This window comes from Macaca mulatta, chromosome 1 (assembly GCF_049350105.2).
Source record: "Macaca mulatta isolate MMU2019108-1 chromosome 1, T2T-MMU8v2.0, whole genome shotgun sequence".
Lineage (NCBI taxonomy): Eukaryota > Metazoa > Chordata > Mammalia > Primates > Cercopithecidae > Macaca > Macaca mulatta.
Genome location: NC_133406.1, coordinates 231,007,497 through 231,023,205, shown reverse-complemented (window position 1 = coordinate 231,023,205; position 15,709 = coordinate 231,007,497). Strand labels below are relative to the sequence as shown.

Sequence of the window (15,709 nt, the reverse complement as noted above, 5' to 3'; positions counted from 1 at the left end):
TCTCATTCTGGTAAGGAAATCAGGCACTGTAAATCATCACTAGGAATTGAGGCCATGCCTGTAATCCCAGCACTTTGGGAGGCTGAGGTGGGTGGATCACCTGAGGTCAGGAGTTCGAGACCAGCCTGGCAAAACCTCATCTCTACTAAAAATACAAAAATTAGCTGGGCATGGTGGTGCAAGCCTGTAGTCCCAGCTACTCGGGAGGCTGAGACAGGAGAATTGCTTGCACCCAGGAGGCAGAGGTTGCAGTGAGCCAAGATCGCGCCACTACACCCTGGACAACAGAGCAAGACTCCGTCTCAAAAACAAACAAACAAACAAACAAAAGTCAATTTAAAATTTACTGCCAACCAGGACAGAATATCTACAAACAAGTCTTTTCCTGTCTCGTGGTTCAGCCGCATGACAGTCACGAGGCGGCCTCCCAAACCCTGCCTGTGAGACTGAAAAAGCAGGGAGCCTCATGCAGTGGGGTCAGGGTCAAACTGGATGGGGGGAAAAGTCCCATGCGTGCACTGCCTGAGATGTCATTTGTCCTCACTCCAGCTGGGGTCAGAATGGGCAGAAAAGGGAACTCCAAGAAGCAATGGGGAAGCGCAATGCAGGGAAGCGGCTCAGATGGTGTCCGGGACCAAAATGCAACTGGGGCATTTCATGCTACACGTGGAATGAATCAGTATCTCATCTTTAAATGAAACACAATAGTGAATGTAAGGAAAAAATCCAGCAACCTGCAGAGGCCACAGTCACAGGCTCAGTTTCATTGTCATTTTCAACTCCTGAAAACTCTGTGGAAAAGCAAGACAAAGACAATAGAAAAGGACCAAGAGGTTAGGGTCTTCAAACCAGACCTTGAAAACCAGGTTTGAGGCAACCAAGTAGAAACCAAGAAGAGAAAATTCCTTTGTGATCCCGCTCTGGGATGTACCCATCTGGATGCAAGCTTGTACTGGATCACCTTTTCCCAGAAGTGACATTTACCACCCCCAACCCCAGGCTTCTTTTGTTTTCTTCTTTTATTCCACCTTCCCACATCCTCCTTGCCAAAACATACGTTAGATTCAAAATAAGATGAATGAAAGTACACACACGGAATTCGTTCCCCTCCCCAATCCGTGCTATGAAGTAGGACACTCCACAGAGGGTGAGCCTGGGCTGCAGCGCTGTTCCCGATATAAATAACACCAAGTTCCGGATCCACAGCACCTCTTCTCCTAATAGGGAAGACACTGTGCAGGCAAAACGGCATAGCGCACACATGTCCAAAGCCTGGTACAAAGTAAACATGCGGAAGTCCGTATATTTTGGAAGCGCAAACAAGTGTACAGCTGTCTAGCGGTTAACCTTTGGGTGACAGAGGAAAGAAGACATTTTCAATCACTTTTTCTGAATGAGAGGGAGATGCAGAGGCTAAGGAACCCACCTAGGGAAGCATAGCCTACTGTGGACCTGGGGACCCTAACCACCTTCAGCTCCTCCAGCTCCTGGATCCAGTGTCCTGACTATAACGACCTACCAGAAAGGCCCACATGTGGTGGCTGAGCACAGAACCAGCACTCTCCAGGTCATGTTGTAGGAGAAAGGCCGCTCCTCAAGCCCTGCAGCCCTGTAGCCCTCCCCTCTATGGTGTACTGGGGCCCCTTTTGGGCTGCGGCTGTGTGGGGACGTGTCGAGGGGCAAGGCTAGAGTTGTATCCAGGTGAAGCCCATGTGAGTCACAGGACTGTGCCACCTCCACACACACCAAGGTTCCCCTACAACAGGCTGGTGGAAGGGAATGAAGCTGCTGCCCACAGCCCAAGCTCTCCACGGCAAAGGTGCAGCAAAAGTGGCAGAATCCACCGACAAAAAAGAAGAGGAGATCCTCTCTCCTGTTAACTGAGTTTTAAAGAATCTGTGGGGCTTTTGTTTGTTTGTTTTGAGACAGAGTCTCATTCTGTTGCCCAGGCTGGAGTGCAGTGGTATGATCTTGACTCACAGAAACCTCCGCCTCCCAGGTTCAAGTGATTCTCCTGTCTCCCAAGTAACTGGGATTACAGGCGCACGCCACCACGCCTGGCTAATTTTTGTATTTTCACTAAGGACAGGGTTTTGCCGTGTTGGCCAGGCTGGTCTCGAACTCCTGATCTCGAGTGATCCGCCTGCTTCTGTCTCCCAAAGTGCTAGGATTACAGGTGTGAGCCACTGCGCCCAGCTATCTTCCATAAATTTCTAACCTTACTCGAGGTACAATGTTTCCACAGGGAGAAAGAAAAAAAATCAAAAAGTAATTGATGATGATGACATCTTGAAATGACACAGCACAGAGTCCAGTGCAAGGGTCAAAGTGGCAATCACGAACCTCTGGGGTGGGTTCCATGAACTTGGATAGGAAAAACTACATGCTTATTTCCACTAACTTCTGAAATTCAGCATTTCCTTTGGTTATAAATGTAGGCTATACATCACAGCAGTGTTAGCAATGACTGCAACTTTGTCACCAACAGAAGGCACTGATATTTGCATATCAGGCCACAGCTGTTGCAGCTGCCACCGAGATCCTCACACAGCCCTCACAACTTGGAACTTACACCACTGTTGGACCTGCTGCTAAAGCTGGTTCTTCATTTGTTAACATAAAGTACCACCGGTGTTACTGTTTCACAAATGTGGTATTTCAGGATGTTAATAACGATGTTTCAGTTGAACTGATTGCCCTGAAATCCTAGACATTTATTTTGTAGATTAGTAAGAAGGGATCTATCTGCCTTGCCAGACCACCCAAGGGCTCCACGGCACAAAAAAGGGCTTAAAACCCCAGGTCTGAGATGGGCACGGTGGTTCACACCTGTAACCCCAGTACTTTAGGAGTCTGAGGTGGGAGGATCTCTTGAGCCTAGGAGTTTGAGATCAGCCTGGGGAACACAGTGAGACCCCATGTTTATAAAAAATTAAAATAATAACAATAATAAAAACACTGATCTGGTGGGTCTGAGCGTGGGACCGGAATACAGAGGTTTTTCTTTTTCTTTTGAGACAGGGTCTCACTCTGTTGCTCAGGCTGGAGTGTAATGGGGCATTCTTGGCTCATGCAGCCTCTGCCTCCCGGTTCAACTGATTCTCCTGCCTGAGCCTCCTGAGTAGCTGGGATCACAGGCACACGCCATCATGCCTGGCTAACTTTTGTATATTTAGTAGAGACAGGGTTTCACCATGTTGGCCAGGCTGGTCTCGAACTTCTGACCTCAAGGGATCAGCCTGCCTCGGTCTCCCAAAGTGCTGGCATTATAGGCGTGAGACACCACGCCTGACCCACAGGATTTTCAAAGTAAAAAAATTCAAAACCCTAGCTCCTGATTAATCAGCTGGGTGACGCTTGGCTTGTTGCATCTCTAGGCCTGAGTTTCTTCAGCTATAAAAAAGGGATTTTAAGGTTTAGGTGAGATGACGTGTATAAAGGAGTTGGCACACAGCCTGCCACTTGGTAAGTACAAGTAACAAGCACTGGTGCTCTGGTGGTTATCGTGTCCCCTCTCAGCAGACTTCGATGGAACCCTCCCCCATGCATGGCCCTTGCTGAGGGTGAACGGAGCCCTCGCAGCCCTCCTACCAGGTCACCAAGTGATAAACACTCTGGAAGAGTCCTCCAGGTCCAAGGCACGCTTCTACTTCTGTGTCCTTTATTTCTCTGCCTGACTCTTGCTGTTGCCTCTTTGTCCTTGTGAGCCTTTCAACAGATGGATTAATTTATAAAACAGTTCCCCCCACTACACTCTCCCTCTGTGCAACGCTCCCTCCTGGGTTTCCAGGAAAGGTGACAGTGTGGTCAGTCCTATCACCTTTATGGAGCACCCACAGATGGAGCTACACTAGCTAGAGTGGGGCATCGGCAATGTCCCCAAATAGGATGTACACAGGAAATGGAAGGAAGATATCCAGGACACAAAGGTAAGGCTGTAAGACGCTGACCACAGCCTGCTGCCACCAACCTAGTAAAGAGGTACAACTTAATTCTCGAGTCGAGGGCTAGGGGTAATGACAGTTACCTTGCCAGCAAGCCCCCACCACGAGCTGAGTTTCTATCTTGGATGGATGGAGCGGGTAATCCTCAGTCACAGAGAAGGGCTCGTGGGACGTGCCATCCACATAGAGAGTCACGCTCGGGAATTCCACATTGAGGACGTAGTGGTGCCATTCCTCATCACAGACCTACAGAGAAAAAGGGAAGCGGGGGTGGTGAGATGTCCACTTTCCTTCTCATCAATGCCCATGGAAACCAAGTCACCCAAAACAAGGGTCTTCCTAGAAGGAAAAGGATGAAGAAAATCTAACCACAAAATACCTGCAAATACATCTCACCAAAAGAAGTCCAGCCTCTCTAGGCCATCTCTAAACTACGTGGCATGCATTGCTCACAACCACAGGACACAGCCCAAGCGGGGAGCTGCCCAGTTCTGCTCTGCCAATAGCATAGCACCAGAAAGTTCCTGTATGGGCAAGCTGGATACCCACCCTTTAAAGGGTTGAGTTAGTTTGCCACTGGCCATTCCTTTTCTGAATAAAAATAAAAAGTGCCTTTAGGCCAGGCGCAGTGGTTCACGCCTGTAATCCCAGCACTTTGGGAAGCCAAGGCGAGATCACTTGAGGTCAGGAGTTTGAGACCAGCCTGGCCAACATAGCGAAAACCCGTCTCTACCGAAATTACAAAAATTAGCCAGGTGTGGTGGTGCACGCCTGTAGACCCAGCTACTCAGGAGGCTGAGGCACAAGAATTGCTTGAACCTGGGAGACAAAGGTTACAGTGAGCTGAGATTGCGCCACTGCAATCCAGCCTGGTGACAGAGCAAGACTCTATCTCCCCAAAAAAAAAAAAAAAAAAAAAAAAAAAAAAAAAAAAAAGTGCCTTTAATCTCAGAATAAGGCATACCACAATACATGTATTTTATTTTCCAACTCAAAGTTGATGATCTCAATAAATATGAACATCAGCTCCAAGGGCACCCCAAATCAAACTGTGTTCCCAACCCGTGATGAATGAGCGTGTGAAACCACATCAGCCAGCTGCAGTGGTGGGCCCCTTATCTGGGTCTAACTCAAACAAATTGTAAAAACAAAAACATTTATAAGGCTACTTGAAATCTGAACATTGACTATTTGATCATATTAGCAATTTTACTGTTTTTTTTTTTTTTTTTTTTTTTTTTTTTTTTTTTTTTTTTTTTTTTTTTTGAGGCGGAGTCTCGCTCTGTAGCCCGGGCTGGAGTGCAGTGGCCGGATCTCAGCTCACTGCAAGCTCCGCCTCCCAGGTTTACGCCATTCTCCTGCCTCAGCCTCCTGAGTAGCTGGGACTACAGGTGCCCGCCACCTCGCCCGGCTAGTTTTTTGTATTTTTTAGTAGAGACGGGGTTTCACGGTGTTCGCCAGGATGGTCTCGATCACCTGACCTCGTGATCCACCCGTCTCGGCCTCCCAAAGTGCTGGGATTACAGGCTTGAGCCACCGCGCCCGGCCTGTTTTTTTTTTTAATGTGAAAGAGTGCTGTGATTTTGCTAGTCTATCAGAGATACATAATGACATACAGGCATCTACAAGAATGAAATGCTCTATTTGGGATTTCTTGAAAATTATTAAGTAATATTTGAGGGCATAATAAAAATTTTCAGCAGCGAATAGGGGTAACAATGAAAGAAGACTGACCAAGAGTTGCCAGTTGTTGAAGGTATAAGGGCAAACAGGGCTATTCTTTACACTAATCTGTCTGCTTTTATGTAAGTCTGAAATTTTCGATAATACAGTTTTTAAACAGTATATACTTAGAAGATACTAAATATATACATACAGAATATGGCTACCATAACAGAACTGTATCTAAAATGTCTACCTATGTTGAAAAATATTTTTCCAGGACAAAGCCTTTCTTCAGTTTCTTCTCTTTTTTTTTGAGATGGAGTCTCGCTCTTTTGCCCAGGCTGGAGTGCAGTGGCACGATCTTGGCTCACTGCAAGCTCCACCTCCCGGGTTTACACCATTCTCCTGCCTCAGCCTCGCGAGTAGCTGGGACTACAGGCACCCGCCATCATGCCCGGCTAATTTTTTGTATTTTTAGTAAAGATGGGTTTCACCATGTTAGCCAGAATGGTCGCAATCTCCTGACCTCGTGATCCATCTGTCTCAGCCTCTCAAAGTGCTGTGATTCCAGGCTTAAGCCACTGTGCCTGGCCTCTTTAGTTTCTTGAAAATAATTATGATAATAGTTTCTGAGAAATAATCACTCACATAAATAAAAAAATACACCAATAAGAGATGAATGCTACCCAGCCTGACCAACATGGAGAAACCCCATCTCCACTAAAAATACAAAAATTAGCAGGGTATGGTGGCGCATGCCTGTAATCCCAGCTACTCAGGAGGCTGAGGCAGGAGAATCGCTTGAATCCAGGAGGCGGAGCTTGCAGGCTTGCAGTGAGCTGAGATGGCGCCGATGCACTCCAGCCTGGGCGACAAGAGTGAAACTCCGTCTCAAAAAAAAAAAAAAAAGAGATGAATGCTACCAACTGGACACCCACTTCATCTTTCCACTATCATATACCTTTTCCTTTCTCATGTATTCTCTTTTACTTTGATCTATCCTATGATTATTTTAGACAATATTACATTTTAGTAACTGCAGGCACATATAACATATGTCAGCTTTTGCCCACTAACTCCACAAGACAAATAAATGATGATAAGGCCAAAGGTTTCCTTCTCATCCCAACTCTACCTCAAAAGAAGAAATGATCTATTCTGATTTTAATGAGGTTTCTCATTTTACAGTGCTCTCTCGTTTCCTGTAACATGTGGGGTTTTTCACAGGATATTTGCTTTTTATCACAGCAACTGCTAGAAAATTAGCTTTGTGGCTGGGCACAGTGGCTCATGCCCAGCACTTTGGGAGGCTAAAGTGGGTGCATCACTTGAGGTCAGGAGTTCAAGACTAGCCTGGCCAATATGGTGAAACCTTGTCTCTACTAAAAATACAAAAATCAGCAGGGCATGGTGGTATGTGCCTGTAGTCCCAGCTACTCAGGAGGCTGGGCAGGAGAACTGCTTGAACCCAGGAAGCAAAGGTTGCAGTGAGCCAAGATCGTCCCACTGCACTCGACAGAATGAGACTCCATCTTAAAAAAAAGAAAAAAACAGGCCAGGCGCGGTGGCTCAAGCCTGTAATCCCAGCACTTTGGGAGGCCAAGACGGGCAGATCACGAGGTCAGGAGATTGAGACCATCCTGGCTAACAAGGTGAAACCCCGTCTCTACTAAAAAAATACAAAAAACTAGCCGGGCATGGTGGCGGGCGTCTGTAGTCCCAGCTACTCGGGAGGCTGAGGCAGGAGAATGACGTGAACCCGGGAGGTGGAGTTTGCAGAGAGGTGAGATCCGGCCACTGCACTCCAGCCTGGGCGACAGAGCGAGACTCCGTCTCAAACAAAACAAAACAAAACAAAACAAACAAACAAACAAAAAAAACAAAAAAAAAACCCCACCACCACCACCACCAAAAAGGAAAATTAGCTTTGCAAAGGCATGACATCATCAAAAGGAAAGTAACTTTACCTAAGGTCAAAACTGTCAACTAGTTCAAGAAGCAGTTTGTGTGGCACCTGAAAGGTGCCAAGATTGCTGGTTCCTTGAAAATTTAAGATATCCTGTGATGCTGAGAACTGCTGATTCACCTGGGGCTCCCTGGCACAGTTTAGGAGCCAAGGCTTTAAATGATGCATAAATAAACACAAGAATCTCAATCCCAATTGTATTTATTTATTTTATTTTTATTTTTTTAAGATAGAGTCTTGCTCTGTCGCCCAGGCTGGAATACAATGGCGCGATCTTGGCTCACTGCAACCTTCACCTCCCAGGTTCAAGCAATTCTGTCTCAGCCTCCCAAGTAGCTGGGATTACAGGCACACACCACCACACCCAGCTAATTTTTGTATTTTTAGTAGAGACGGGGTTTCACCATATTGGTCAGGCTGGTTTCGAACTCCTGACCCTCAGGTGATCCACTTGCCTCAGCCTCCCAAAGTGCTGGGATTACAGGCGTGAGCCACCATGCCCAGCTTCAATCCCAATTTTAAACAAACACTGCTTATTTCAATAACAGTATTTCGAATATAAAATACACAATTTTTATAGCAATACTGTATATATAAAATATATGGGAAAAAATGTAGGCTTTTAGTGGAAAGTTGTCAGATTTAATTTGCTACCCTATTACCCACAGACACAGAAATCATAAAATTATAAATATACACTGACTATACACAGCCAGTCACGTGCAAGGTTGCAGTACCTGCTTACTCTCTCTTAGAAGATCATAATTAGTGTTTTTCTTTTTCTTTTGAGACGGAGTCTCACTCTGTCATCCAGGCTGGAATGCAGTGGCACAATCGCAGCTCATTGCAGCCTTGACCTCCTGAGCTCCATCAATCCTCCCACCTCAGCTCCCCAAGTAGCCGGGACTACAGGCGTGTGCCACCATGCCCAGCTAATTTTCATGGTGTTTTTTTTGTTGTTTTTTCTGTAGAGACAGGATCTCAGTACGTTGCCCAGGCTGGTCTCGAACCCCTGGGCTCAAGCAATCCTCATGCCTCAGCCTCCCAAAGTGCTGGGATTATAGACGTGAGCAGCTTGCCCAGCCCTAATAGTGCATTTTCAATTCACTCACCTGATTCAACTTCCAGTGGAATTCTGCAGGTCTGTATTTCTTCTCCTCAGAAGGATCCTGACGGAGGAGGAAGATCAGCCGGCACCCATGGACGTAGAGCGAGTAGTGGTGCCGATTCATATCTGCAAAAGCAGTTTCTACGGGTAAATTGCCAACTAAAGACCCAAAGGAGAAATAAAAGCTGTTTCTTGAATGGATTCTGAAGACACAATTTCATCTGCATAAATGAACTCTTCAGCTGAGCCAAGACGGAGCTTAGAAACAAATACACCCGGGCTTTCCTGAGGAGCGGAGCCTGTGATCACCGTGGACCCCACTGAGCAACAACAGCAAATATCCAAACGCCCAGGCCGTGGCCCTCGGGGACGTGCCCCAGGCACACAGCACAGCACACGGCCTACGAGCACCAGGCCTGGCATCGGGCCCTGGGAAAGGAGAGGGAGTCCACTGCCGGCATCCACCCCACTGGACACTGGGGCCCGGCACTGCTTGCAGAGCTATTACCCTACCTGTTTTATCAGAACTGCAAAGAATCGTCTCCTTCTTCCTGCCAAAAGGCCCGTGTCTCATCCACACAGAGATGGTGAATGGCTCTTTGGGGTTGACCGACACGATGCCATCCGGGATCCTCACTGCCTGGGTGCCATTGAACTCAAACACCTGGTCGCTGTCGTGGCCATTGTCGGTGGGGAGGCCCACAGTCCAGTTCAGGGAGCCACTTGGAGATGGCAGCAGCTCGGCAGTGCCCGCGGCTGCACCTGAAGCCACAGTGCTCAGTGAAACTCACGTGAGGAGCCAGAGGTCCCGTGCACCTCAAGCCCCCAGGCACATGCTTGTCTTACACTTAGGCAATCTGCTGGTTCGAGTTTACTTTTTTTTTTTTTTCTTTCGAGACAGAGTCTTGCTCCGTCACCCAGGCTGCAGTACAGTGGCGCAATCTTGGTTCACTGCATCCTCCACCTCCAGGGTTCAAGCAATTCTCCTGCCTCAGCCTCCCAAGTAGCTGGGATTACAGGCACGCACCACTACACCTGGCTAATTTTTGCATTTTCAGTAGAGCCGGAGTTTCACCATGTTGACCAAGCTGGTCTTGAACTCCTGACCCCGTGATCCGCCCACCTCGGCCTCCCGAAGTGCTGGGATTACAGGCATGAGCCACCACGCTTGGACCTTTCAGTTTACTTCTCTTCAAAAATCAGGGTTTTAAATTACAAAAATAAAAGTAACAACCATGGAAGGGAAAGGGCCAGGCGTGGTAGCTCACGCCTGTAATCCCAGCACTTTGGGAGGCCAAGGCAGGCGGATCACAAGGTCAGGAGATCAAGACCATCCTGGCTAACATGGTGAAACACCGTCTCTACTAAAAATACAAAAAATCAGCTGGGTGTGGTGGCGGGTGCCTGTAGTCCCATTTACTCGGGAGGCTGAGGCAGGAGAATGGCGTGAACCTGGGAGGTGGAGCTTGCAGTGAGCCGAGATCCTGCCCCTGCACTCCAGCCTGGGCAACAGAGTAAGAATCCACCTCAAAAAAAAAAAAAAAAAAAAAAAAAGGAAAGGAAAGGAAGCATTTCTGGTAATCTGATCCAAATTATACCATTTTAGTATAAACACCCAGTCCTCCTTTGATAAATATACCCAAAAATGATGTGTTTTCTTAGAAAAATGGGAGTCCTGGCCAGGTATGGTGGCTCACACCTGTAACCCCAGCACTTTGGGAGGCCAAGGCACACAGACTGCTTGAGCCCAGGAGTTGGAGATCAGCCTGGACAACATGGCGAAACCCCACACAAAAAAAACCAACACAAAAAACACAAAAATTAGCCAAGTGTGGTGGTGTATCCTTGTAGTCCCAGCTATTCGGGAGGCTGAGGTGGGAGGATCACTTGAGCCCAGGAGGTTGAGGCTGCAGTGAACTGTGATTGTGCCACCACACTCCAGCCTGGGTGAGTGCGACCCTGTCTCAAAATATACATAAACAAATAAAATAAAAGTGGAGTCCTGCTATGTATGTGCATAATATATGTATATTCCTAGTAATATTCTTCTATCATGTAATTTAAAATATCTGAATAGCATTTCTTTTTTTTTTTTTTTTGAGACAGGGTCTCCTCTGTCGCTCAGGCTGCAGTGCAGTGGTGCAGTGTCGGTTTAAATGCAGCCTCGACCTCCCGAGCTCAAGCAATCCTCCCACCTTAGCCTCCAAAGTAGCTGGGACCACAGGCGCATGCCACCACGCCCAGCTAATTTTTGTGTTTTTTGTAGAGATGGGGTTTCGCCATGTTGCCCAGGCTAGTCTCCAACTACTGGGGTCAAGCAATCCACCCGCCTCAGACTCCCAAAGTGCTGGGATTATAGGTGTGAGCCACCACGCCTGGCATGAATAGCATTTCATTGTACAGATACAGCATCACTTACTGACCGGCCTCCCAGCTGGGCACTGAGGCTGTCCCTAACCTTTTCCTATTAAACCTCACCTGCATGCACAGCTTTGTGTGTCTCCATGATTATTCCCTTAAAATAAATTCCTAGAAATGAAATTACGAAGTCAAAGAACACAAAAAATGTTTTCCAACTGTTCTTATGTATTGCCACATTCAAATAAAAAAAAATTTTTTTTTGTCCACAGGAAAAGATTTTGCAAGCTCCTTCTTGACTAAGCTATTACTCGGAGCAGCAGGCCTTGGCTGGACCAGCCTGGTCTTTTAGAGAGTAACAGAAGACCTTGGTCCAAATCTTAGCTCCTGAGGCTAGGCGTGGTGGCTTGCGCCTGTAATCCCAGAACTTTGGGAGGCTGAGGAGGGCAGATCGACTGAGGTCAAGAGTTCAAGACCAGCCTGGCCATCATGGGGAAACTCTGTCTCTACAAAACTACAAAAATTAGCCAGGCATGATGGCAGATGCCTGTAATTCCAGCTACTTGGGAGGCTGAGGTGGGAGAATCACTTTAACACGGGAAGTGGAGGTTGCAGTGAGCCAAGATAGCACCATTGCATTCCAGCCTGGGCGACAGCGAGACTCTGTCTAAAAAAAAAAGGAAACCACACACACACACACACTAAAACCTCAGCTCCTGAATATGTGGCCCTGAGCAAGCTACTTAACCTGCTTTAGTCTCAATTGTTTAATTCCTCTATAACAAGGTCAATACCCACCTACTCTGTAGGCTTGCTGGAAAGACTACGCTAAAACACACACAGAAGTACCTGGCGTAAGGCCGGGCATGGTGGGTCACGCCTGTAATCCCAGCACTTTGGGAGGCCGAGGTGGGTGGATCACTTGAGGTCAGGAGTTGGAGACCAGCCTGGCCAACATGGTAAAACGCCATCTCTACTAAAAATGCAAAAAGTAGCCGGGCATGATGGTGGTTGCCTGTAATCCCAGCTACTTGGGAGGCTGACGCGGGAGAATCACTTGAACCCGGGAGGCAGAGGTTGCAGTGAGCCAAGATTGCACTATTGCACTCCAGCCTGGGCAACAGAGGGAGACTCTGTCTCAAAGAAAAAAGAAAAAAAGAAGAAAAAAAAAAGTGCCTGGTATATAGTAAGCACTCAAATTCTTTCTATTCTTCCTAACTTTATTCTGCTGAAAAAAAATTTGCTTAATACCATGAAATGAGAAACAGAATAAATTTTATACACTATAATTACATGCATGGTTTAAAACAAAAAATGTGCCAGATCTCCTGACTTATATATATTGAGGTGACAATTACGAATAGTTGGATTTGGAGTTGCCACACCCCAGTATACTCATCATCGAGCTGCGGCAGCATAATGTCTAGTTTTCTCCTTTGGTATATTTACCATATGATAATTTTTTTCTTTTCTTTTTTTTTTTTTTCTAAGACAAAGTCTAGCTTTGTCACCTAGGCTGGAGAGTAGTGGCACACTCTTGGCTCACTGCAACCTCCTGGGTTCAAGTGATTCTCCTGCCTCAGCCTCCCGAGTAGCTGGGATTACAGGCACCTGGCACCATGCCTGGCTAAGTTTTGTATTTTTAGTAGAGACGGGGTTTCATCATGTTGATCAGGCTGGTCTTGAACTCCTAACCTCAAGTGATCCGGATAATTTTCAATTATGTAAGAAAACCAGTAATCTAAATCTCATGGTTGTTATCAGGCTAGTGAAAAGATTGATCAGTTTAAGAAAATGCTCCCTGAAAAGCTGTTTCCAAGTAGCTCTTGAAACAAAAAAGACCCTTCCAGTTTATGAAAGCGGTGCTTCATTTAGTGGGATTTATCACCAGCCAACTACATGCTCTTCCCTCAGCATCTTCCATGACAGCCATCCATACCTCACTTCTTCTTCATTTAGATAAGCCATAAGCCAGAAAAATATCCATAGCCGACAGTAAAGAGAGAGACCTAGCCTTCTGGTGGGTCTCCCAGTAATTCTGTCTCTCAATTTCTCCACACAATATTGTGATATAGAAAGTCTATGAAGATTCTAAGTTAGATGTGGCTATCTTTAGTTTTGATTTTCTAGTTCATGTTTGTCAAAAGCTATCATATTACTTATATGTTTCCTTCCGTTCTTTTTGAGACAGGTTCTCACTCTGTCATCCAGGCTGGAATGCAGTGGTGTGATCTTGGCTCACTGCAACGTCCACCTCCTGGGCTCAAGCGATCCTCCTCCCTCAGCCTCCCAAGTAGTTGGGACTACAGGCGTGCACCACCACGCTTGGCTAGTTTTTGTATTTTTTTGCAGAGACAGGGTTTCGCCGTATTGCCCAGGCTGGTCTCGAACTCCTGAGCTCAAGCAATCTATCTGCCTCAGCCTCCCGAAGTGCTAAGATTACAGGCATGAGCCCCCGCACCCTGGCCTTTTTCTTCAGCGTGTAAGTAAACATCTCATTTCATGTAAAACTCATCCATGTATTCCTATAGAAGCCCTTTTTGGATGATTCTCAAAGTATGTTGGAGAAATACTTCCTTCAAATCAGTGGTTCTTTTTTTAAAACAGGGTCTCGCTCTATTGCGCTCTATAGGCTGGAGTGCAATGGTGCCATCACGGCTCACTGCAGCCTCAACCTCCCGGGTTCAGGTGATCCTCCCACCTCAGCCTCCCGAGTAGCTTGAACTGCAGGTGCATGCCAACATCCCCAGTTAATTTTTCGATTTTTTTGTAGAGATGGCATCTTGCTGTATTGCTCAGGCTGGTCTCAAACTCCTGGGCTCAAGTGACCTTCCCACCTCGGCCTCCTAAAGTGCTGGAATTACAGGCATAAGCCACCATACCTGGCCACCAGCGGTTCTTAAAATGCACACATACACAACATATTCAATAGATGTCTGAACATATTCAAAGCCCATCCAGTATTAAAACTAGCCAGCAAGGCAGCAAAGTTCATTTCAGAAATATAGCTTCTCTATCACAGTTTATAATTAGGAACACAACACACACAAGTATTTCCAGTTGTAAAGGTCCCTCCCACCTCACCAAAGCCAGCCGGATGCAGGAACGCCTGGTCTCCTTACCACAGAGCCGGTGGAGGGACTTCTCCGAGTAGGTGTCTCGGTCGCAGCCTTTCCCTATGTGGCTGGTTTCTAGCTCCACTGTGGCCTGTACTGAGGCAACTGGCTCGTCACATGTCTCCAGGTGGATATTTGGAAAGACGGCCAACGCGCCTGTGCCCGGCTCATACTCAATCCTATTGTTCCATCCTGCATTGGTCCACAGATCAGCAGGGGAGGAGAGAAGGAAAACACACACTTTAGGTTGCTGCAGCGTATCAGTTTTAAGAACAGATGTGGCCGGGCGTGGCGGCTCACGCCTATAATCCCATCACTTTGGGAGGCCGAGGGGGGCGGATCACAAGGTCAGGAGATCGAGACCATCCTGGCTAACACGGTGAAATCCCGTCTCTACTAAAAATACAAAAAATTAGCCGGGCGAGGTGGCGGGCGCCTGTAGTCCCAGCTACTCGGGAGGCTGAGGCAGGAGAATGGCGTGAACCCGGGAGGCGCAGCTTTCAGTGAGCCGAGATCACGCCACTGCACTCCAGCCTGGTGACAGAGCAAGACTCTGTCTCAAAAAAAAAAAAAAAAAAAAAAAGAACAGATGTGAGCGCCGGGGAGAGAATGAGGCTCACCTTGCCACCCAGGGGCACAGGTGGGCTTAACGCTAATCTTCACCAAAACATCTTCTGTGGCTCTTTTCTTCCCACAGTCATAGGCAGTGACGGTCAGCTTATACTGATGTTCTTTCCCGTAGTTTAACTTCTCTGTGTTTTTTATATAACCTTACAGGGGGCAAAAACAACAGTGAGAAGCAAAACCCACGCTGGTTTTACTTTTGTTGTCCTAGGCGGAAAGATAAAATGCATACACTTTAAGCCCTGTAAGTACTCAGCCAAAAATAAACATATGCTTGTGATGCTTAACCCACAACCTGCCCTCCCTGAGCCCGAACACACACGAAATCCACCCTGAAGAGTTTCAAAAGAAGAGACGGAGCCACACAACTCGGTCTCCACTTACACTCCCAGTGTTATGTTGGGCTTTCCACTAAGATTTAACTGTTTCCATACATTAAGAGAATTAAAAAGACAAAATAATTCAAGTACCTTAAGTATTAAATACAAGATCACTGATCAAACATTTACTTTATTAAAAGAAAGAGATTTCCTACCCCCACCCGCTTAGAACAGAAGCCTGCTTTTTGAACATGAGTACAGATCTCTGGAAAGTGTTTGCAATGTCTGTAATTCCATCAAAGATTCTGGACTGTGCATTAATTAACAATGCAAACGTCGTATTATTTTTTATTTTTGGAGCAGGGTCTCACTCTGTTGCCCAGGCTGGAGTGCAGTGGCCCAGTCTCGGCTCAGTGCAACCTCTGCCTCCCGGGTTCAAGTGATTCTTCCACCTCAGCCTCCCAAGTAGCTGGGACTACAGGTGTGTGCCTGTAGTCCCAGCTACTAGCGAGGCTGTGGCAGGAGGATCCCTTGAGCCCAGGAGGTCAAGGTTACAGTGAGCAATGATTGCACCACTACATTCCAGCCTGGGAGACAGAGCAAGACCT

The 15,709-nt window shown here is 46.9% G+C and overlaps 1 protein-coding gene across 18 annotated transcripts in view; it reads right to left on the bottom strand.

Moving 5' to 3' along the window:
• Positions 1 to 15,709, bottom strand: part of CLSTN1 (calsyntenin 1) — a 100,384-nt gene that overhangs the window by 8,338 nt on the left and 76,337 nt on the right. For 12 of the 18 annotated variants that reach the window (XR_013408258.1, XR_013408245.1, XR_013408248.1 and 9 more), the window contains 6 exons: positions 14,778 to 14,927; positions 14,164 to 14,349; positions 9,197 to 9,445; positions 8,688 to 8,809; positions 4,028 to 4,190; positions 735 to 791 (listed from right to left, as the gene is read on the bottom strand). Coding sequence is in view for 8 of the 18 variants with exons in the window: in XM_077975026.1 (XP_077831152.1) it covers positions 735 to 791; positions 4,028 to 4,190; positions 8,688 to 8,809; positions 9,197 to 9,445; positions 14,164 to 14,349; positions 14,778 to 14,927 (927 nt within the window). In the remaining 10 variants the exon portion in view is untranslated. The remainder of the gene's footprint in view (positions 1 to 734; positions 792 to 4,027; positions 4,191 to 8,687; positions 8,810 to 9,196; positions 9,446 to 14,163; positions 14,350 to 14,777; positions 14,928 to 15,709) is intronic. The other 6 variants (XR_013408252.1, XR_013408267.1, XR_013408253.1 and 3 more) reach the window with 1 other exon arrangement.